Source organism: Rhinatrema bivittatum, chromosome 2, assembly GCF_901001135.1.
Source record: "Rhinatrema bivittatum chromosome 2, aRhiBiv1.1, whole genome shotgun sequence".
NCBI lineage: Eukaryota > Metazoa > Chordata > Amphibia > Gymnophiona > Rhinatrematidae > Rhinatrema > Rhinatrema bivittatum.
The window spans coordinates 18,902,718-18,926,424 of NC_042616.1; the positions used below are offsets into that span (position 1 = coordinate 18,902,718).

The following is a 23,707-nucleotide window of genomic DNA, read 5'->3' on the forward strand; positions in this document are numbered from 1 at the left end:
TTGTGAATCCTTTTTTCTTCTCCGCTGCCATTGAAGCTATGCTGGATATGCGTGAAGCATCAGTTTTTCTTATCCCCTGCTGCTGAAGCAGGGGATAAGATTAGACTGCTTGCTGTGGCTAAACCTTCAGGGGGAGGCTTCTCTCCTGGATCCCTTTTCTGTAATATATGTCTCAGGAATCGCACAGGAAAACTTTTTCTTTTTAGAATTGTACAGATAATTCATCTTTTATTAGTATTGAATCTTAACAGCAAGCATACATTTCATTATATGTAAATAGGTTATAAGTATTTTATAAAATGTTCCAGTATAACTGTAATAATGGTCGTCTTCCTGGGGAGAAGGGTACAATGCAATGTACATGCTGAGAGAGTGCAGGCCTTCTCCAAATATTCAGTGCTCCAACCACCCCTTATATACAGGTCTGACCTCAAGCCCTCTGCATGCAGTCATCCTTCTGACCGCCAGGACACACATTTTCCTTCATTCTACTAATAGCTTAACTTCTCCCATCTGTATCCCCTTTGGTGCTGCACAGTTCCCACAGATAAAACAAAACTTTGGGTTCACGGTGATTCACAGGCAAATGCATACGTCTTCTGCCAGATCCCAAGTTTCCCTGAGTTGCCTCAAAGGAACAAGAACAGTACAAGTTTCCACGGTTTCACATCCCCTTATGCCTCAAAAGGTCACAGGTTGTTGCAAAACTGTTACAAGGGTCAGGTCTTGTCTCTACATTTCCCTCTTGAGGAATTCCAGAATTAGGAATTCCTCACTATTAGGGAAAAATGAAAGAGCAATGGGTGCACTGGTAGGCAGGGCTCTTCAGCAGTGATTATAGATTATTCAGTGGGGATCTGGGAAACCCCCCCACCACTTTTCTCCTCCTGGTGCTGCTGGGTTTTCTCCCTTGCTACCTGCTCCATTGATGGCGCCGTGGCTGCAGTGATTGTCCCCGTGCTGTGAGTGTCCTTGCCCCTCCTCCTGCTTTGGGTGATGTGCAGATGCGACGTAAGGATTCCTGAAGCCCTAGTAATCTTATAATATATTGAGAAAATAAAATAGGTTTCCCAATCTTACTTGTGTCTGTAGAAACATTTTTGCTTTTACTGGTTGAGGAAAAGGGACCTCAGGTATCGGCACAGGAAGGAGATCTCAGGGATGGGAGGGAGAGGGAAAGAGTATGAGAAGACCAGGGATGGGGTGAGAATAAGGAGAGAGGATTAAGGACAGGAGATTAGAAAGTTTGAAAAAGAGGGGGAGAGGAGGATGGAGTAAGAGGGATTTCAGAGAAGAGGATCGGGGAGCAGGGGAGAGGTAGGAAGGAGAGAAGAGGAGGTTCCATTACCTGCAGACAGAATCTGAGATCAAGGCAGGGAGATCCAAATTGCTATTGCTGTAGTGGGGAGTGGGAGAGTGGCCCAGAAAAGAGAAGGAGATACTCCATGCCGCAGGAGACGGAGGGCTCTGGGGATACACCGGGCTGCTTTGTTCTTACAGCATCAGTGATAAGCTGCCAATTTCTTATCAGAGGGTTCACCCCAGCTCTGTCTGCCTCAATCCCGCCCTTCCTGTTCCCTACACAAGAGAGGGGGAAATCCAGGGCTGTGTGCACATTTACTGTGAGGCATTGACCCAATGATGTTTAGTAAAATATTCTCCATGTATACTAGAAATGCAGATAATACAATCCTTACCTAACCCTAGAGACCTCAGGGTCTCATAATTCTCCTTCATCACCTCCCTGTAAAGCTCCTTCTGTTCTTCATCTAAATACCCCCACTCGTCCTGGGAGAAGGAGACAGCGATGTCCTCAAACGTCACCGGCACCTGAAACACAAACCAGAAACACTCAGGGACACATGAAAGGGCTCAGCTGGCTTTAGTCCCAATACATTTTATCATGGAAGAGGGGACACCAGGACCCCTCATCCCCAGAAACTGCCAAGACTTGTTCCCCTGGACTCAGTTTCCTTTCTGGGCCTCAGGGTTTACAAGTCTAATCCCAGAGACAGAGAATATCAATCATCTCTGCCTGGATAAGTCTGAATAATAAAACCCAAGATCTAACAGAGCATTATCCAGAACATCAGGAACATCTGATTCTCTCACATCAGGAGGGTTCACTGTGCTCTCATCCTCCTGGTTTGCTCAGTCCCTAACCTTGGGTCATCTTTGATGCCTCTCCCTCCTTCTGCACATCCAAAACACTGCTAAAGTGAGTCAGTTCCTCCTCTATATAACACTGCTAAAATCTTTCCCTTCCTCTCTGAGCCTGCCACCAAAACACTCCTCCCCTCTCTTATCACCTCATAAGAACATGCCATACTGGGTCAGACCAAGGGTCCATCAAGCCCAGCATCCTGTTTCCAACAGTGGCCAATCCAAGCCATAAGAACCTGGCAAGTACCCAAAAACTAAGTCTATTCCATGTTACCGTTGCTAGTAATAGCAGTGGCTATTTTCTAAGTCAACTTAATTAATAGCAGGTAATGGACTTCTCCTCCAAGAACTTATCCAATCCTTTTTTAAACACAGCTATACTAACTGCACTAACCACATCCTCTGGCAACAAATTCCAGAGTTTAATTGTGCGTTGAGTGAAAAAGAACTTTCTCCGATTAGTTTTAAATGCGCCCCATGCTAACTTCATGGAGTGCCCCCTAGTCTTTCTAATATCTGAAAGAGTAAATAACAGATTCATATCTACCCGTTCTAGATCTCTCATGATTTTAAACACCTCTATCATATCCCCCCTCAGCCGTCTCTTCTCCAAGCTGAAAAGTCCTAACCTATTTAGTCTTTCCTCATAGGGGAGTTGTTCCATTCCCCTTATCATTTTGGTTGCCCTTCTCTATACCTTCTCCATCGCAATTATATCTTTTTTGAGATGCGGCGACCAGAATTGTACACAGTATTCAAGGTGCGGTCTCACCATGGAGCGATACAGAGGCATTATGACATTTTCCGTTTTATTCACCATTCCCTTTCTAATAATTCCTAACATTCTGTTTGCTTTTTTGACTGCCGCAGCACACTGAACCGACGATTTCAATGTGTTATCCACTATGACACCTAGATCTCTTTCTTGGGTTGTAACACCTATGTTTAAACACTTTTTTTATTGAGCAAATACAAGTATCATTGTAATACAACCAAACCACATGCCCAGGTGGCTGTGACTCTTAGCCCCCCGGGCCCTATTGCGGGTTGTAGCACCTAATATGGAACCTAACATTGTGTCTTCTGTAACTTGCTCTCTGCTGACCTCCCGCTGAATCGTTTTTCTCCACTGCAATCTCTTCAACATTCAGCTGCATGACTTCTCTGTCTTTAACTTCATTATCATCATATAACCCTCTCTTCTCAGGTTGCTACATTGGCTCTGTCCTCTTCCACCTACAGTTCAAGTTTCTCTCCCTCCCCTACAAATGCATTCACTCTGCAGCTCCTCATTTTCTTTCATTTCTTTTCCTTCCACGTCAACACCATTCATCAGGCAAGTTGCCCTTATCTGTGTCTTTCTCCACCACCGCCACTTTTCAATTCTGTGCTTTCCAACTTGCTTTGCCGAGTGCCTGGAAGAGACTTCCTGATTCCATGTGTCTTGCTCCCTCTCTGGCCATATTCAAATCCAGTTAAAAAACTCGCCGTCTTGGGGGCGGATCCAAGATTGCCGCTCGATAGACTCGCTCGGCATTGGATCCTTTGGGCGTGTTTACTTTAAGTCTCTTTTCTTGCTGCATTTTACCTGCGATGGGGAGAAAACGCAAACCAAGGACTGAACCTCAACCTGCGGTTCCTCAGACGTTGCCTTTCTCCGGCCTGATGGACGCCCATGTGGTGCGCAGCGACATGAGGTCAGGGCTTCAGCTGCAGGAGAATGGGGGAGGGGTATTCAAGTTCCCCTCTCTCCCTGGCTCAATATCACCACTCCGCCCTGCTGGGGGAACGCCGCTGGATGACCCTTCCACGACGAGAGGTGCCCCGGAAACGAAGAAAACGCCACCAGACCAAAGTGCCGGAGGGCGGGGCTCTGCAGGGAGCCCAGAATTATCACCAGGGCAAACCAGTGTGGGAAGAGAGGCGTTGCTGGAGGAGCCTGCTGGTGCTGTCGGAGAATCTCCCGTGTTGAGAATACCTACCATGGTAAGACCTGCAGTTACTTCCAGTAAATACTAAAATTAAAGAGGTGGAAGATAAAATAAAAGTGGTGTCTACTACAACTGTAGAACTGGAAAAACAAGTGTCTGTTATCAGAACTCAAGTTAATGGAATCCAGCAGGTCCAGTCAGCAATGACTGGAGAAAGAAACAACCTGTCCCTGTCTTTGAAAATCGAAAATTTGGTCAAAAATAGAAATTTGAGATGTACACATTTTCCTCAAATACCAATAATTTCCCCCAAGAAGTTGTTCAGGAGATATCTTATGGAAACGCTTCAGGTTACTGAGAATTTAACTCACCAATCCCAAAAATCTTCTTTTTGCCAAAGTTTAAAAAAAAGGGAGGAACAAAGCGAAGGAATAACAACCTTGATACCAGTTCGAGAGCAAAACCCGGATATTCCAGCCCTTTTGGAGACTTCGGATACTGAAGTGCCAGTTCCTGCAACGTTGATAGAGACTTTAGCCCTTGAACCGGATAAAGACTGGTTAATGAGACTGTGCTTTAGGGATAGAAAGGATTATTTCTTGGGATGTAAAGTCAGAGCATTCCCAGATGTTGTTGCGCCCATCGGCCGCAGACGGCTGCACCCTCTCTGTCTCACCTTTTTCTCCGCTCTCTGTTTTCCTCTGAGAAAGATGGCTACCTCCGCCGGCACCCCCGGCCCAGCATGGGCGATTGCGTTCGCCATGTTCTCCCTGAGGCCTCCTAGGGCACGCGCTGCTGCCCCTTCCTTTGAAGACGTCATGGCAGGAACCTCGGGGGCATCCCCACCGCATGATGTCACTACCTCCGGGTACTTAGCCTCCGAGTTCCCACACTGCTACGCGTTAGCAAGGATTCCGGTCCAGCTATTGCGACCTCCATGAAACGCTCTCTCAGCGTACCTGCTCCTACAAACCCTCCAGGGTTACTCTTGCTTCAGAATGCTCTGGGTACCCGCTCCTCGGGGGCCTTCCGCTCCTGCCTACCCTTCGGAGTTATCTCGCTTCAAGAAGACTCTTGGAACACCCGCTCAACGTGGGTTCTACTCTCTTCTGTTTCTCTCCAGGTACCCGCTCAGAAGGACGCCCAGGTACTCACTCCTCAAGGGCCTTACCCGCTCCTGTCTATCTTCCTGGTACCTGCGCTATGAACTCAAGCACTGGCGTTGGCCTGCCTTGCTACCTTCTATTTGTGGAAGCTTCATCCTCGGCAGCATTACTGGCCTTGTGAGTACCTCTACCTTCAGTCTCTCTACTTGTCTCATCACCACAGATTCTCAGCGTACTCCGCTCTGCGGACTTCTACCGGATCTGTCAACACTTCTTCACATCAAGGAAGGGTTGTTGGCGTACTTCGCTCCATGGACCACTACCGGACCCTCCATTACCAGCATCAGGGAGACATACCCTGCACATCCGCACGGCCTGAACTACATCTTCTGAGACTACTCTGTGGCCAGAGGGAGAACTGGTGCTGTCCACAAACCATTCTACTGCTGTACAATAAAGCTTCTCATCATGTGAATTTGCAGCGCGAAGATGGAGGAAGCGGTTGCTGGATAGGAGCGCTCTGGAGGAAGTTGTCGGATATCGCTGGGGATGGAGGAGGCACTGAGACTGGGACGGGTGTGTTCTGAAGAAAGTTGTCGGATATCGCCGGGGATGGAGGAGGCGCGGGGGCAGAAGCTGTCCGAGGAGAACCTTGGAGTGTCTCCGGAGATGGAGGTGGCAGCGGGACGAGAGCTCCCTGGGGACAGTTTCTGCGTATCTGAGACCGGAGATGCTGTGGGCCTTAAGCGCAAAATGTCTCTCTATAGTTGTGAGACCTGTGGCTCTGAAGAAGCAAAATACAGGTGTCCACGTTGCATGAAGTACTCCTGCAGGTAGTCTGTTTAGTTTTTGTTATGTTCAATGCCCTTGTTTTATGTAACTTTGCTTGATTCAGCCTTCTTGTTTTTTTGTTACACTTGTTTATCCCCTAAGTTCCATGTAAACCAGCCTGATATGAATTCTATTCGTGAAGTCCGGTATAGAAATATACATTAAATAAAATAAATAAAAAAAATGTGTGTTGCTTATTAGAGAGCCTAGCTGATTGCTGTGTTTTCCCACAGGGCCCTTCCCCGAGGGAGGAGTCATCGACACAGCAACCAGGAATCTACAAACATGCCACCAACTCAACAGATTGCTAACTCCATGGATTCGGCTCAGCTCTCGGCCCTTCCGGCCATCTCACCAATTGATGATTAAGTTATACCCTTTGTTATACGTAAACCGATCTGATATGAAATTTTTTTCATGGTCGGGATAAAAAAAGTGTTAAATAAATAAATCCCTGGCCTGGCCCAGCGGATCACCAAGCAATAGCAATCATTGGAGAATTTGGCCGTCGCTTTCAACCAGTTGAACTCCCGACTGAATACCCTGACGTGCCAGTAAAGGATCCTTTACCTCCGGTGGTGAATGTTAAGATATGGTACCCCTATTATAGAAACATAGAAATGACGGCAGAAGAAGACCAAACGGCCCATCCAGTCTGCCCAGCAAGCTTCACACATTTTTTCTCTCATACTTATCTGTTTCTCTTAGCTCTTGGTTCTATTTCCCTTCCACCCCCACCATTAATGTAGACAGCAGTGATGGAGCTGCATCCAAGTGAAATATCTAGCTTGATTAGTTAGGGGTAGTAGGGGTAGTAACTGCCGCAATAAGCAAGCTACACCCATGCTTATTTGTTTTACCCAGACTATGTTATACAGCCCTTATTGGTTGTTTTTTCTTCTCCCCTGCTGTTGAAGCAGGGAGCTATCCTGGATATGTGTGAAGTATCGGTTTTTTTTCTCCCCTGCCGTTGAAGTATAGAGCTATGCTGGATATGCGTGAAGAATCAGTTTTTCCTCTCTCCTGCCGTTGAAGCAGAGAGCTATGCTGGAAATGCGTGATGTATCAGTCTTTCTCCCATGCCGTTGAAGCAGAGAGCCATGCTGGATATGCATTGAAAGTGAAGTATCCGGCACATTTGGTTTGGGGTAGTAACCGCCGTAACAAGCCAGCTACTCCCCGCTTTGTGAGTGCGAACCCTTTTTTCTTCTCCCCTGCCGTTGAAGCAGAGAGCTCTGCTGGATGTGTGAAGTATCAGTTTTTCTTCTCCCCTGCCGTTGAAGCAGAGAGCTATGCTATATATGCATTGAAAGTGAAGTATCAGGCTTATTTGGTTTGGGGTAGTAACCGCCGTAACAAGCCAGCTACTCCCCTCTTTGTGAGTGCAAATCCTTTTTTCCACATTTCCTCTTGCTGTTGAAGCTTAGAGCGATGTTGGAGTCACAGTAAGCATGTGTATGTTTATTGAATAAGGGTATTGTGTCCAGGCAGTAGCCATCATTCTGGCGAGTCACCCACTCTTCATTGGCGGCCTCTTGACTTTATGGATCCACAGTGTTTATCCCACGCCCCTTTGAAGTCCTTCACAGTTCTGGTCGTCACCACTTCCTCCGGAAGGGCATTCCAGGCATCCACCACCCTCTCCGTGAAGAAATACTTCCTGACATTGGTTCTGAATCTTCCTCCCTGGAGCCTCAAATCGTGACCCCTGGTTCTGCTGATTTTTTTCCTACGGAAAAAGTTTGTTGTTGTCTTTGGATCATTAAAACCTTTCAAGTATCTGAAAGTCTGTATCATATCACCTCTGCTCCTCCTTTCCTCCAGGGTGTACATATTTAGATTCTTCAATCTCTCCTCGTACGTCATCCGATGAAGATCCTCCACCTTCCAGGTCGCCCTTCTCTGTACCGCTTCCATCTTGTCTTGCCCCAACCCGCTTCTCTGGGCATGCCAGGATGTGCAGGGGCTTCTTTAACCAATGTGGTATGCATTTTTCCTTGCAACCTGGGTCTCAGTCGTTTACCACAGCACTTCTGACTACCTGGCTGATCTCTGCTGCTGCCTCTCCTAACAACCGAGGCTTTTCTGGGCTGCTACTGTACCTTTGACAAGATCCTGGGACTTGCGTCATGCTGTTCTCCCTTCGGCTGCTGGATCCGCCCACCGATGACATCATAAGGGCACCGAAGGGGCCATAAGCACTGACGCTGGGTTCTGGCGTTGTGCGCCCCTTCGTGCACCCTTCGCTCACTGACCTTATAACTCTTTTCTTTTTAACAGATTTCGACTTCTTAATGACTTTGACCTCGATGGGGGACAGAATCCCGACCTGTAACTATAACGGAGTTTACAAACTCGGACGAGCAACTAACAGTAAGAAAGTAAATAAATCTACAAGAATGAATTGCAGAGATAGAAATGACCGCTTCCTAACTCCAATAACAGTTATGGACAATTCCAAATATAATAATTTGTTTCTTCTCACCTTTTTTCTAATCAATATCCAAGCATTAACTAAAAAAACTGCTACTGTATCTGATCTTCTGTCTGACAAAAAACCAGACTTTATAGCCATTACCGAGACCTATCTTAAACCACATGACTCGGTAATAGTTAATCAGTTTTCTAATGAGATTTCTACCACCTTTTTCGTCCCTAGAACGAAACGTAAAGGTGGCGGGCTTTTGTTAATAGCAAAAAAGGAACTGAACTTAAACTTGGTCCCAACTAATATTGATGAACCATTCGAGATTATTCTATTTGATTCTACATCCCTTCAAATATGTTTAGCATACTGTCCACCTGGACCACAACATTTCTCCCTTAATTGAGCTACTGTCAACATCATTAAACCCTGAGAAGCCCTCAATAGTTTTAGGAGACTTTAAGATACATATTGATGATGAACCCTAAGCTCCACTTGCTTCACCTTCATTGAATCTCTCCTTAGCGTAGGATATAGTCAGTTAATTCAAGGACCTACCCATAGAGCTGGCCATACTTTAGATTCAGTGCTTGCAAATGTAAAGAATTTTGAATCCTAAGAAACCTCTCAAGCACCAGTGCCCTGGTCTGCCCACTATTTAATCACCTGTAAAATTTCAAGGTAAAGAAAACTGCACCAAGAAACAACCAGATCAAGTGATCATTTATCGTCCCAAGTACAATATTGAAAACTTATCAGAATTAGATAAGAACATAGTAAAAACAGAGTTACCTGATTGTCAAGCTGCGGCTAAATCATGGCTCAGGATGACTGAAAATATTGCCGAACAAATTAATCCAATAAAAACTAGAGTTCCAAAAAGTAATACAATATCCCAGCCATGGTAGGGCGCTTCCCAGTTTCTCATCCGTAGAGGTAAGTTTTCTTAATTTGGCTTTCTTTTGTAAAAATTTACTCTAAACGTGAGGAGATGGCAGCCATGAGGAGAAGCACCAAAAGCAGCACATGAGAAGCAGGGCAGGAGGAGAGGGCGAGGGAAGCGTTGCTGCTCCTGGAAAATAAAGTGTGAGGGCCCAGAAGTAAGAGAGCCTGAAAGAGCTCGAAGCCCAGGCCTGCTGTGAGCCAAGGAGGACGGGAGCGGCTGTGAGTGCAGAGAAGAGGAGAACATGAATTTTACTATGAATACAGGGGGAAGGCCATAAGAGAGGGGCAGAAGGGCCATAATGGACAAAGGGAGGGGGGCAGGAGGAGAAAGGGGCAAAGAGCAGGAGGGAAAGTACTGCTGAAGTTGGGGAGTGGGCAACGCTCAGGAAGGGTCCAAGGGTAAGGGGCAGCAGACAGAAGGGAAGGGGCCATAGAGAGAAAACCAGGATGGGAACCAGGGCACAGGGGGCCCATCCCCTGAGTCTTTTTCTGAGTTCCCCGAATCTCCAGGAATGAAGAAAAGACCCTTTCCTGTGGCGGCCTAGAAAGAAGAGGCCCAGCAGGTCCAGTGCAGACGCCATCTTGCAGTGGTCTAGGAAAGAAGAGGTCCAGCAGAGCCATCATGGACCCCATCCCGCAGCGGCCCAGGAAAGAAGAGGCCCAGTGGTGCTGCCACAGAAAAGAGGTTCAGCGGGGCTGAAGAAAAAACCCCATAAGTGAGGAGAAGGCCTGGAGCGAGAGCAAGTGTGAGAGCAGGTGCGTGTGCATGTGAGAGAGGAGGAACGAGTGTGAGAGCAGGAGCGAGTGTATATGAGAGAGAGGAATGTGAGTGTTGTGTTTGTGGCATAATTGTGGACTCTTGGTCCAAGCGGCGATGACTCCTCCCCCGGGAAGCAGCCCCCTGGGGAAGCACAAGGATAGGCGAGACTCTAGTAAGCAGACACTGAGGAAAGAAGGCTTTATTATACTGCTGTTGAATCTTGCCCAAGGAACGGACAGTACTGTAGTCCAGTGATATCTCAGTAAGCTCAGACAGTCTCTGCTGTAGATGGTTTCAACCAGATGTAGCAAAGGTCCGGTAGTGTCCCGCAGCGCGGGATAGGCCGTGAACCTGAAGGGTGGAATAAGAAGAGCTGGAGTGTAGCGATACTCACAGAGTGGCAGTGCTTTTAACTTCCTTCGGTAGCTGAATGAAGAGAGGGACCCGAGGTACAGGATACCCGGAGCAGAATAGGCCCTCAAGCAGCAAGTACCTAGGAGCGCCGAGGGTTCCTGAAAGAAAGCAGACAGGATCCCCAAGGAGCGGGCGTCCAAGGTTAGGTAGTTGAACCCGAATGGCAGATAGAAGCAAGAGGCCCCGAGGAGCAGGTACCCAGAGCTTCCGTAGGAGAGAGATACCCTGGAGAGTAGTGAGGAATCCAAGCGAGCAGCTTAGAAGCGGTCAGAGTAGCAAAACCGAAGTCCTTGCTAACTCGTTGTATTGGAGTGGAGGTTTAAATACCCAGAGGTACTGACGTCATGTGGTGGGGAAGCCCCCCGAGGGTCCCACCCTGACGTATTCAAAAGTGGAGGCAGCGTGTGCGTGCCCTAGGAGGCCTCCGGAAGAAGCATGGCGGACGGGGACACCCCTGCTGTTTCGGAGACGCTGAGGATGTCGGCAACCAGCAGCGGAGGCAGCCATCCTTCCAAGGGAGGAGGAAAAGGGTAGAAGAGAGGTGAGGCAGAGCGGTCGCAAGCATCTGCGACCGACGGACGCAATAGTGAGAAAGTGTGTGTGTGTGTAAGAGAGGAGAGAGAGAACAGGTGTGTGAGGGAGAGGGAGTGAGTGAGAGAGGAGGTGTGTGTGAGAAAAAGAGGAGTGTTTGTACATGACAGAAAAAGGATCAAGTTTATGTAGCCCCCACTCATCCACAACCTCATGGTGACTAGAAATAAATACTTCCCAGCTTTGCAGAGTTAGGGATCTGTTTATTCTTATTAATTTCAGTTATTGGCTCTTATCTGGTGTGTCAGCTGTTTTTAAATATTATATTGATGAGTGGCACATTCTACAACATTTTATATTATTCTGTTCTGTACTTGTTTTGAAATATGTATTCTTTTTGTTAGCATGGTTTTCCTATTATGGATTTCTTAATTTTACTGATTGACCTTTTATGAGGAAGAATAATGTTTCTGTTTTTTGCATTGTTGCACTGCATGCAGAGTCTGGCTTGTTGCTGGTTCCAGTTCAGTTTTTATCTGCACATTTCTATTTCTACTTACCAGTATCTTTATTCTGTATTTGGTGAGCTAGCGTGTAGTTTCTCTGCAGGGATCTATAACAGCCTGATTAGTTCAGCTTTCCTAATAGGAGGCTTACTGGTGTTTTAGGACCTGGGGTAATATTTGCAGTTCACAGGTAGAGAGTCTGGCAGTTACTGTCATGGTATGGCAGGTTTGCTATAGGTTCCAAGTACATTTTTTGCAGGCTTTTGAATTATTACACAGGGCTGATGGTAGTGGAAGGAGTTTGGTTGCTGTTATGGAAATGATACCAGAATTTGAATAGTATTTTTGTATGCTGAGTAATAAGGGGAAATACCCTTGTTCTGCTCTGCAGGTTTTTTGGGGGATGGTTCTGTAGAACTTGAGGTACAGGGTTTGTATTTGGATTCTGTCCTTTCCTGTATAGACTCCTATGGAAGAAGTTTTACTGCTTGATGCTTTCAAATGATTTTACTGGTACTTTTACTAGGATGTTTGAAACTGGTGAGGGATTTCTTTGTTATTTAGAAGGTCCTTCTGTCTAGAGACGCCACTTCCATGTATTCTCCGCACCTTGCGACCTAAAACTCTTGGCAAACATTTTGGCCAATCGCCTGTTACTGATCTGTTGGCTGATGGGAGGAGCAATCAGATAGGAGTTAGCAATGTGCTGTTATGTAGGAGAGTTGTGGGAGGATCCTTGGACCCATGGCAGATGACCATGACCCCAGGGGAAGACCCTGAAGGGGACCAGTGGTCAGGCTCAGAAGTAGGAGACAGACACAGACTAGTTCTTTTATTAGACAGTATACTGAACCACCAGCAATGGGAGTAGTGAGCTGGTAAGCCGGGCTGGGCTGTAGTCCCTCAGATACTGGAACAGCGATCCCTGGAGGCTGAGCTGTAGAGAAACTGAGATATAGTGAGTAGGCAGGGTATGCAGATGGTAGCACTCACACAATGTCCCAATGAAGCCCAGGAGCGGGAATGTATAGGCCCGTGAGGAGAGAGTACCTGGTTCCAGGGAAAGCTCAGAGAGAACGATGGTAACTCACTGAGGAAGCTGATAGAGTTGGTAGTGATGACTTCCAGGCAGAAGAGTATACAGAGCAAGTCTGGGAACGAGGGCCCTCGAGGAGCGAGTTCCGGTTCCAGTCACCTGAAAAACAAAGAGGGAGCGAGGCCCCCGAGGAGCGGGTACCTCTGGTAAGTCCGAGCAGGCAGAGTAGCTTAGGTAGCGAAAGCCTTGCTAACTCTATCTGTTAGCAAACACTGAGACCTTAAATATCCGTCGCAGGTGATGTAATCTACAGGGGATGGCCCCGAGGTTCGTGCCATCGCCAGTACTTCAGTCAGGGCCGCACCCCGCCCCTAGGCCTCCAGGAATATGGCGGATAGCAGTGTCGAGCCGGTCCGGGAATGCCCGGGGACTTGCGGCAGAAGAACGCTGCGGTCGGAGAGGGTGGTGCCAGCGAGGTAAGGAGGGCGGAGAGAGGGCGTAGGGCACTGACGGACACAACATCGCCTCAATAAGGTAACGGCAAAATGGACACACCCAGACCAGGCGGGATTTATCCCAGGGAGGAAAGCTGCAGATAATGTCCGGAAAATTATAGATGGTTTATGGTGGGCAAAACAGCATAATACTCCGGCAGTATTGCTTGCCATTGACGCAGAAAGGGACTTCGACATGGGCCATTGGCCATTCCTGTTTAGATCTTTAGAGACAATTAATTTTGGCTCGAAATTTTGCAATTGGCTACTTAAATTATACGAGAAGCCACACGCCCGGGTTAAAGTGAACGGCGTTTCTTCAGAACCTTTCCCTATAAGCAGGGGGACGAGGCAGGGATGTCCGTTATCTCCGTTGTTGTTCGCACTGTTTCTAGAGCCGTTCACTTCTAGAGTTAGAGGGGAAGCCTCCATCTCCGGGATACGGGCGGGGGGCACAGATTATAAAATGTCGCTGTTTGCAGAGGACCTGCTATTCACCCTATCAGAGCCTCACAAATCTTTAGCTGGAGGAGTAGCTCTACTAAAAGCCTTCAGCTCGGTATCAGGATTCAGACTCAATCTTGGCAAAGCTGAAGTACTCAATCTATCCCTGTCTAACCATCACATCACCCCCTTGAGAGCACAATTCCCTTTTAAGGGGCCAGGAAACATTAAGTATCTGGCATCTTGCTTAGTAATAACTTAGAAGACTTATTCAAACTGAATTATACACCCTTGAGAGCCAAGCTTTTCCATGATCTGGACAATTGGGAAAAGTATTCAATCGCTTGGACAGGGCGAATAGCAACGATAAAAATGACCATTCTACCTAAATTTAATTATCTGTTTCAGTCACTACCAATATCGATCCCAACGGCAACGCTGAAACTATGGCAGAAACCCTTATTTTCCTTCATCTGGAAACGGAGACCCCCTAGGGTGGCTCAAAATGTGCTCTTCAGACATAAACTAAGAGGAGGTATGGGGGGACCTCGACTACAGGGGGTTATGCAGCAGCTCAGCTCAGTGCTGTTCTAGCGCGGCATGAAAAAGGAGAACTTCCCGGTTGGGTTAATATGGAACAAGTGGCATTGGGAGGCTGCCGATTAGAGCACTTCTACGGCAACCACGTAATACGTGGAGGGTGCAGGGCGTCCTGCCTGGATCCTTGCAAACCTTTCCTAATACCTCCCTATTTCATAATAGGAACTCGTCCCCGGGTTGGGAAACTTCCCTTTCCCAAGAATGGAAGATTAAGGGGAGTACAACTTTGGGACAGCTGTGGGGCCGAGAGGGAGTAATGACCTTTGCTCAACTTCGGGAACTATTTCAGTTACAATCTCCTAACGTTTACCCTTATCTGCAACTATGTCATTTCATAAAGAAAGCCTCCATAGAAGGGGGAACTGCGCCCGGGAGAACCGCAGTTTGAGGGAGGGCGTGAGTGAGCAGATCGGGTAAAGGGAGGAATTTCCAAGATTTATGGTCTCATACCGAATGCTCCTCAATGTACACCAAACTATATCAAAGCATGGGAGAAAGATCTAGAGAAGTCTCTCTCCAGCGAAGAGTGGGATCTGATCCTCTTACAGGCCAAGAAGTGATCCACATCCGCTTCCCTTGTGGAAAACGGGTTGAAATTTCTATTTCGCTGGCATTTATCCCTTCATAGGCTCCACTGTGCTAAAATCTGCTCCAATGGTTTCTGCTGGAAAGGTTGTGGTCAGTCGGGTCCTTTTATCCCTATGTGGTGGGATTGCCCTAAGGTGGGAAGACTGTGGAAGGAAGTATCGGGCATTATGCACGGGATCTTGGGCAGAGCTATTATTTTGTCCCCTGACCGAGCTTCCCTGAATGTCCCCATTGAGGGCTCTGGGAGTGAAAGGGAGCTGGTTACCCAATTCTGTTTGGGCACACGGTGATTACTGGCAGCAACGTGGAAGCAGGAGCTGGTGCCCTCTTACTTCAAACATTGGACACTATGTGCCTCTTATACAAGAAAACTGCCCAGAAGCAGCACAACATTCCTGGCTTTAATCAGGCGGGGAATCCGTATCTGCAATGGAGGGGAAATCCAGCCCCTGTGGCGACTACGACTCAATGACCACATCTACTAGTGACGAGGGATAATGCAGACATTCAGACAATTTAAGAAGCCCAAGCAAAGCAGCACTTGTCTTATTTATTTGCTTTATCATTATTGCTTACATTAAGATGTCATGATTTTCTGTATTGCTATAATCCTGCATCTGTTTATACAAATGTTATTGCATTAATATGGATTAATAAAATTTAAAAAAAAGTAAACAAAAGCAACAGAAATAGGAAACCTTTCCGGTTATCAAAGAAGGTGGCTGATAAAATACAAATAAAAAGAACCGCATTCGAGAAATGTAAAGGATCCCAAAAAGAAGACACAGGGAAAAATATCTGGTTAAACTGAAAGAGATTAAGAAGGTAATCAGGAAAGCAAAATGTCTGGCAGAAGAAAGGATTGCCAAAGAGGCAAAGAGAGGCGACACCGCCGGCTCCAGAAGGTCCAAGGCCTCCACGGTCAGACCCCCTTGAAAGCTGCTTCCGGGGCATCCCACTCCAGGTCAATCACCTCCTGGATGGCTTCCAGAATCGGGAAATAGCAAGAGGCTTTCTGTAGAGATACCAGGATGGGACTCCTCTTTGCTTCTGACACAGGGTCTGTGCCGGGAACTCCCAGAGTCTTCAGGGTCTGGGAGGCCAGGGCCGGCAATTCATCTCTGTGGAAAGATCATAGCATAGGCCGGTATGGCTCCAGGCCTGGAAGGATTTCCCTGTCCTCCACTGAGACTGCATCCCCATCGTCATCTGTGGGGTCTGGATCCCTGTCAGGGATACCCTTGGTAAGCCTGCGGATAGGGCTGGGAGGACGAGGCCTTCCCAGCTGGGGCAGCAGCTGACTGCACCTGAACAAAGGCTTGAAGGCCCTGAAAGAATTCCATCCAGGAAAAGGTTGCTGGGTCCATGCCTAGACCAGGAGGAACTGGGGTAAGCACCCCTGACCTGCCCTCTCCCAAAGAGGACGCAGCCCCGGGACTGCTCAGATCCGGGCGCTAACAGATAAGGTCCTGGCTGACCCATCCTCCGACTGGGAGAAGTTCTGAGAGTCCAACCCTCCCTGGGCTTCCTCACAGAGCTGACTCAGGAAGGATCCAGGTCAGGCTGCGCAGCCCTAATATGGCAGGCGGCAGAGAGGGGCGCTTGGGCTTCTTAGTTGCCAGAGCAGTAGTACACTGAAGCTTGTGCGTTCAGTCAGCCAGCACGGACTCGCGTACGCACAAATCCACCCTGACGAGCCTAAGTATAAGCATCCAGTTGTGTCCGAATGTACGACTGTGCTTATGCGCGCGGTTATGTGCAGAGATGCGCGCTCATTAAGGGGTAGGGTCAGGAGCACAACAGAGCTGGCCCGCACCACACGTACTAACAGTCAAGGAGGGGAAATGGCACCGCACCGAGCCTGAAGTGGGGCCTGGCCCATCAGGGGCCACTAAACCCGCTCGGAAACCTCCTTCCCTTGCCCCAACGAGATGGGAAACGTCGTCGGTACGGCGCATCGAGCAAGGAGAATGGAGGAAAGATTTACCAAAGCCTTTCCACGTCTCTGAATCAGAGGAGATCTTCTCTACTTACCCGGGCTCAGCGCTTACTGGCAGAGTACAGAGATGGTCTCCGGCTGAGGGGTGAGAGGGCTTAGGCTTTCACCGCCACGCTCAGCTTCCTGCACCCGCTGCTTTAGCAACAAAGTCCACGCCAGGAACCGCTACCGGTCCAAGGCAACCTCTGAGAGATCTCGGAAATCACCTCAGGAATTCTCAACTGGGGGAGGGACCTTTAGGTATCACCACAGGAGAGCGGGGCTCGATCTTTCTCCAACTGGTAAGGGGATAGCACCTCCACATCTGCTAGGAGACAGAGAGATACTGGCTGGCTGAGGTCACTGATTTTATTTATATTTATACTGTGAACTGTTATGATTGTTATCAGAATAACGGTATATAAAATAATATAAACCAAATAAATAAATAAAGCGGGGGAGGGAGAGGTGTAGACGTGACCTGGCTGAGAATTGAAGACTAAAAATGACCAAGGTTTAGAAAATTACTTTTGGGGTTCAACTTCTTCTCCCTTGAAATTTGTGGATCAGCAACAAGAGACAGAAGATCTTTATACATTTAATTTTCACTAGAAAAGAAATGGGGTTAATTAGAGGAAGAGATTCCTTAGATATTTGCAAAGCCTCCCCTAAATAATTATTAATCATCTCCCCTGGTGAAATATTCTCTCTTGGGAAAGTTGATAATTCTAAAATATTTCTCTTTTGGCAACATTTTCCAAATTCTTACTTTTTCTTCTAACAAACTTTATCCTGAATGGACACAGGAGAATTAATGAGTAAATTTCCTACCTTGCTCTCCAGTGCCTGCAGCCGCTTAGCCTGAGCAGAGATTTTCTTCTCCTGGGTCACTGAGGAGATTTCCCCTTCAATCCTTTCCAACTTGCTGCTCATTGTCGCTTCCGGCCGCTCCACAACCATCCACAGAAAGCCCAAAGTCCTGGGCTGCAGTGGATCCAGAGCCAGCCCTGCCCCCTCCTCTGATCCCAGGGGCTCTGCCAGAGGCTGCACCGAGGAGGGATCTGGCTCTGGAGAAGGCAGAACCCCCTTCCTGGGCTCCACTGAAGTCCCAGAACCCATAAAACCATCCATGGGAGACGGGCGAGATTTAGACTTTCTATTCGATGTCGTCGGCAGAGACAGGTCGGGCTGAGGATGAGAGAAAGAAAGAATTTGGAGACAGAGTTAACTCCCTCCTATACCGAGCACTTTGTGAATTAACAGAAAACCCTGCAGAAAAACACTCTCAGCACCTTTGTATCAAACCCATCACATTTAAACAGCGCTAACTCCCAAAACTCACACAGCAACATCCTAATTATGAAACAACAAAACTGGAAATGAGGTAACTTGCCCTAAAGCAGCTAAATGATGAACTTTTTGTAATATGTGAATTAGAGATGTTTTTACATAAATAAAAATATATTCCCTGCTGGAAAACAAAACAAGTTGGACCGATACAAATCTTACACAAAAACTAAATGCTAGCAGAATCCCTCCCCTCAGCCCCACATGGAATATACAGACAGACCCTCAGCAAATACAGGATAAGGGAATATCAAATTGAAAAAAAGTAATACAAATTATAAAACAACAATAGTAAAGTAAAATTACAGGTTACAGAGAGCACAAAAGGTAAATCTCAGGTTTCTGTGTGCAAGTAAAATTGTGAGCTTTGAGGAGTCTCTTGCAGGCTAACTCCCCTCTACACGGGGCAGTGCTTAGCGCTCCCCCCATTCAAGCTTTGACCCCTAAATCCTAACATTTTAATGCTCAAGTTTCTGAAAGTCAAATTACTGTGAATCCTATGGGCAGCAATCAGAGCAGCTCATAAGAATGGCAGCAAACATAGGGGCCGACGCAAAAATCTCCCCAGAAAGCGGACGCTGACTTTTCAGCACCACAAGGGGGGCACCATGCAATATTTAAATTAGGAGGGGGGTCACGCAGGAAGGAGGTGCTAGAGTCGTTTGCGCGACCTTAGCACTTCCTTCCTAGCGCGACCCGCTGCACTGCCCTGTCTACCAGTAATGAAAACAGCCACTGAGTTTATTGGCGGCCGTTTTCATTACTGGCAGACGGCTGGATATAAAAACTGACATCAGTCTTCATAAATTGGCTGTTTGCTGAGTTATTTTATATACTTTAAAAAAGAAGTACAGTTTTTTCTGCTTTTCCATCCTTCTTTTTAATGTATCTTTTTGCATTTGGAGTGAATGAGTGCATTTGCATGTGATGAGCGCTAACTCATTCACTCCGTGTCCGACGCGCGTTAAACAGGCACTAATCCACCTATTACATTAGGGGGTGGATTAGCGCCTGTTTAACCCGCGTCCCACAGCAGGTTAAACAATGCGCTCGGCTGAGCTCACTGCATTGCATCGGCCCCATAGACTGCGACTTAAAGACCTGATTGCCACCTTGATTTCCTTTCCACACTCCCAGTGCAGAGCCCCCACTGCTTGCTAGAAAACATCACAGGGCCACCCGAAAAGAACGAGTTGGAAAGACACCGCTTAGGGTTGCCAGGTTTTCAAGAAACAACAAGCACTTTTTTCCCAAAAAAACAAGCCCAAAACACATGAAATTGCAACACCAATGTTTGCGAGTCACATAGATGACAAAGGAAGCTTAACTTTTTGCATGTTGCAAAAGGTCTGCATGATGTGCACGAATGTCACACTTACAAAATTTGCACATAGCCTTACTCTCATTGCTGACAACAGACTGAATCCATGCTTTTAGTTCACATTCCTCTTCCCACGCTTAGCAGGATCTTTTAGGTCCTTACTTTAGCCATAGTAGATCAAATCCATTCATTAGCGTAGCAGCCAATGACAGAAACAGTAGGTATGGCCAAGCTTTCTTACAAAGGTGGTCTGCTGCAGGGAGAAGAAATGAGAAAAAAATTACATGAAATTAAAAGTGGTGTAGGACAAATTAAAAAAAAAAAACACCAGCCCCATACACAGATTTCCCCCTCCGAGCACATGTCTTACCCCATAACACTCCTTTCACCCCTCCCCCTCAGTCTCCCCTCCTGATCCCTGGCTGTAGGCAGCTGAGTGCTCCACACCTTTCAGCATTCAGGGCTGCAGCTGCACAGAAGCTTCTTGGTCACCCACGACGCTTGTTGCTTCCTGCAATGCCAGGCCGGGTCTGCCCACGCGCTCCTGGGATTGCTGGCTCTGCTTAGCTTAATGCTGCAATAGGTTAGGGTGCGCCTGCTATGGACGGGCCCCACCGGCAGCAGCAGCCAATCACTGCAACATCAGAGCACAGGTCCCGCCCCCCAAGCCCAAACAAAAACGCGATTGGCAGGAAAAAACGCCCAATTACAAGGAACCAGCGAATTGAAAAAAAAGCCCAATCACGCGGGCTGAGCTTTATTACAGTCGCTTAAGAATCATCAATCTGCGACTGCTGGTGGAGCTGCTGCTGCCGATGAGTCATCAATCTGCGACTGCTGGTGGAGCTGCTGCTGCCGATGAGTCATCAATCTGCGACTGCTGGTGGAGCTGCTGCTGCCGATGAGTCATCATTCTGCGACTGCTGGAGGGACTGTCAGCAAAGGAAAAAGCGGCAACCTTGAGGGTTGTTGGCAGTCAGGTGGCCATCCCAGATCTAACGCAACCGGCACAAATGGTTTTTTTGTCCTGCTGAATAGAAAAGAAATAGCCCAGCTGAGTGTGAAATAGCCCGATCTGGCAACAATGTATGCACTACTGTGGGGCCATAATGTTTGAAGGTGAGCTAGGAGGAATCTCCCTCCCCCTCCTCTAGGTGTGTCGGAGGAATATTTATGCCAAAGAAAATGTACAGAAAGAAATTAGAAATTGTCTCAGTAAGAGAAATGCAATGTGTACTGCAAAAAAGCTGCACCTGGAGAAATCTTGAAGGGAAAGAAGAAAAATATCTTAAAAAATCATTAACCTAACCTACGGGCCGATACAGTAAAAGCCACTCTCCTGTGCGCGCGATTCACTAAATTAATTTATTTAAATTTGGGCCCGTGGCAAAAAGAGGCGCTAGGGACACTAGCCCCTCCCTAGCGCCTCTTTTTGGACAGGAGCGGCAGCTGTCCGCATCGAAAATGCGCGTCCAATCAGATTAACAGTGTGCTCTGCCGAAACGCAGTGTACTGTATCGGCCTGCTAGTAACTCAGTAAAATGATCGCATCACCACATTGTGCTTTTTAAATAAAATACAGCATGACCTTTCCTTGCACTTTCCTTGCAGCCACTATTTACTCTTTATTCCTGTGAAAAAAAACTCAGCTCACACTGTTCACTCTCTCATTCCTCCACTTCATAAAAACCATAAGAAAGATGCAATAAGGAGTCAGACCAAGGGTCCATCCAGCCCAGCATCCTGTTTCCACCAGGTTACAACAAGTACGTGGCAAGTACCCAAACATAAAATAGATCCCATGCTACTATTGCCAGTAATAGCAGTGAATATTCCCTAAGTCAACCTGATTAATAGCAGTTAATGAACTTCTCCAGGAATTCGTCTGAACTTTTTATAAACCCAGCTACACTAAGTGCCCTAAGCACATGCTCTAGCCAGGAATTCCAGAGCTTAATTATGCATTAAAAATAATTTTCTCCAGTTTGTTTTAAATTTGCTACTTTTAACTTCATGGAGTGCCAAGGGGGAGCAATTGTAGGCAGCAGATTTTCAGGGCTGGCCTCACAGTCTGGGGCAGTGGAAGCACTAGATGTACTAGGTAGTTGCCTAAAGTTCTACAGTTTTTAGGGTGACAGCAGCAGCAGAACTAGATCAGGCTGGCATAAGCTAAGGCCCAAGCCTTGCGAGCTCCCGGTTCCCTGTACGTACCAGGATCAGTCCAGACGGTGGGTTATGTCCCCCGTCCGGCAGATGGAGTCAGAACAGACTTCGAGGGTCGTCACCAACATAAGCCAGTACACCCTCTGCTGGAGCCCAGTATCTTTCTGACTCCAGCAGATGAGAGTTGAGGGGGATCCATCGGCTCCCCCAGGGTGACAGGACTTTAGGTTTTCTCTTATTTCTGTTTCTCCCTGTCTTCTTCCTTTGAGCTCTTGGATCAAGTTAAAGTTTTACAAAAAAAACAACAAACTCTAACTTCTGTGGAGGCGTGTCTTGTTTGTCTGCCTTTCCTCGGCTTTGCCTTCTCCTCCGTTTGGTTGGGGTAAGTTGTTGGGGTTTTTTTCGATTGTATTTCTTCCTTTCAGGTTTTTTCTTCTTCCCCAACAGCGTTTCATAGTGCCCCGTGGATGCCGGTGGAGCCGGCCTCTCCACGTGTTGGCTGACGGTCCCGCGGCCTATTTTCACGGGGCTGATAGTCCCAGGAGGGATTTTTCTTCAGCGCTGCGGGACTCCTTGGGCGGGTTGAGCAGGCTGTCCCGGCCCCCCCGCGTCTCTCTTAGTCTCCTCAGGCCCCTCCCCGAGACTTAGTGCCTGCCTCACCCCAACGCTTTTCATGCCGCGGCCGTCCCGTTGTGCGGCGAGCCGGGGTCCCGGATCTCGCGGGAGGGGATTTGCGCGAGGTGTCTCCCTGGTGGGGAAGGCACCTCACAGACACTCGCAATGTTTTCCTTTCTCCCCTCCCAGCGGCACGGGCGGCGCAGGCCGGCCACTTCGCCGCCGTTGGCGGGAACGGCGGCCATGTTAGAGTCACAGCACGATGCTGCAACGGATTCGGCTTTTGAGCGGAGGGATTTTCGGGAGGTCTCCCCCCCCGAATTTATCTCCGGAGGGGGGATTGCCCGCCCCGGAGCCCTCAGAGGTTCCCCCCTCGGGCCCCCCTCCCAGCTTGCCGCGTTTTTCCCCAGAATTCATTTTGCTTATGTATAGCGCGTATTTGCAGGGGCTGGGGGCCCCCGGGGGTTCCCTCCCGGGCTCCCCACCGACCAAGACCCCTAGGGTCTCCTCGGCTCCCCCTGTTGCGCCCCCCCGACCTGGTGGGTTCGGTGTCAGGGGCCCCTGGGCCGCTTCCCTGTCCTTGGGCTGTCCTGGGGGGTACGGGAGCGGCTTCTCCATCGGGGGGAGCCTCCCCGGAGCCATCGGATCCTGCGCAGTTGGATCTGCCGTCCGAAGGGGACGATCCGCTGGCGCTACGCATTTTCCAGAGGGATGAGCTGAACGATCTGATTCCACAGATCCTCCTGGAACTGGACCTTGATCCTCCACCGGATCCGCCGCTCCCGGTGGCACCCGCAGTCGCCACCTCGTCCAGGAAGGGGGACCCGGTACTCGCCGCTCTTCGACCTCGGCCCCGGGCTTTTCCCATACATGATTCTTTCCTGCAGCTGCTCATCAGGGAGTGGGATCCTCCTGAAGCCTCGTTGAAAGTTACGCGGGCCATGGAGAAATTGTACCCGCTACCGGAAGATTTCTTGGATCTCATTAAGGTCCCCAAGGTGGACTCGGCTGTTTTGGCGGTTACCAAGAGGACGACGATCCCGTTCACGGGCGGTACGGCCCTGCGGGATACCCAGGATCGCAAACTGGAAGTCTTCCTGAAGAGGGTTTTTGAAGTCTCCGCCTTGGGAATGCGGGCAGTTATGTGTACCTCCCTAGCACAGCGAGCCAGCCTTCGGTGGGTCCAACAGCTGCTCACTTCAAAGCCTTTACCTCCAGAGGAGGCCGCACAGGCTGACCGCTTGGAGTCCGCCATAGCCTACGGGGCTGATGCTCTTTATGACCTCTTCCGAGTTCAGGCGCGGTCCATGGTATCGGTGGTGGCAGCCAGACGGCTTCTCTGGCTGCGCAATTGGGCGGCGGATGCCTCCTCCAAGTCGAGCTTGGGCTCCTTGCCGTTCCGGGGCAAGTTTCTTTTTGGAGATGACCTGGATCAACTCATCAAGTCTCTAGGGGAGAATGCGGTCCACAGACTTCCTGAAGACAGACATCGGCCTTCCCGATCGTTTG

At 48.4% G+C, this 23,707-nt stretch overlaps 1 protein-coding gene across 4 annotated transcripts; it reads right to left on the minus strand.

Moving 5' to 3' along the window:
• Nucleotides 1-221: 221 nt before the first annotated feature.
• LOC115083633 (zinc finger protein 445-like) lies at nucleotides 222-20,037 on the minus strand. 4 transcript variants are annotated; one of them, XM_029587567.1, is made up of 4 exons: nucleotides 19,868-20,037; nucleotides 19,583-19,673; nucleotides 17,584-17,940; nucleotides 222-1,830 (listed from the first exon to the last, which is right to left on the minus strand). In XM_029587567.1, exons 2-4 carry the CDS (start codon nucleotides 19,589-19,591, stop codon nucleotides 1,618-1,620), a joined length of 579 nt encoding a protein of 192 aa, XP_029443427.1. In that variant the 5' UTR covers nucleotides 19,592-19,673; nucleotides 19,868-20,037; the 3' UTR covers nucleotides 222-1,617. The 4 variants fall into 4 exon arrangements, with proteins under 4 accessions (XP_029443427.1, XP_029443428.1, XP_029443425.1 ...); XM_029587568.1 differs by having other exon boundaries at nucleotides 19,500-19,673; XM_029587565.1 differs by having other exon boundaries at nucleotides 19,479-19,673.
• Between the last annotated feature and the right edge of the window lie 3,670 nt (nucleotides 20,038-23,707).

What these genes read in the sequence shown, in the direction of transcription:
- LOC115083633 (XM_029587565.1), bottom strand. Translation starts at nt 19,505, where the DNA reads ATGAGAGTAAGGCTATGTGCAAATTTT. An exon ending in TAAGGCTATGTGCAAATTTT is followed by an intron (nt 17,941 to 19,478) that starts GTAAGTGTGACA and finishes TCTCATCCTCAG; the next exon opens with CCCGACCTGTCTCTGCCGAC. An exon ending in TGCAGGCACTGGAGAGCAAG is followed by an intron (nt 1,831 to 17,583) that starts GTAGGAAATTTA and finishes TTTGTGTTTCAG; the next exon opens with GTGCCGGTGACGTTTGAGGA.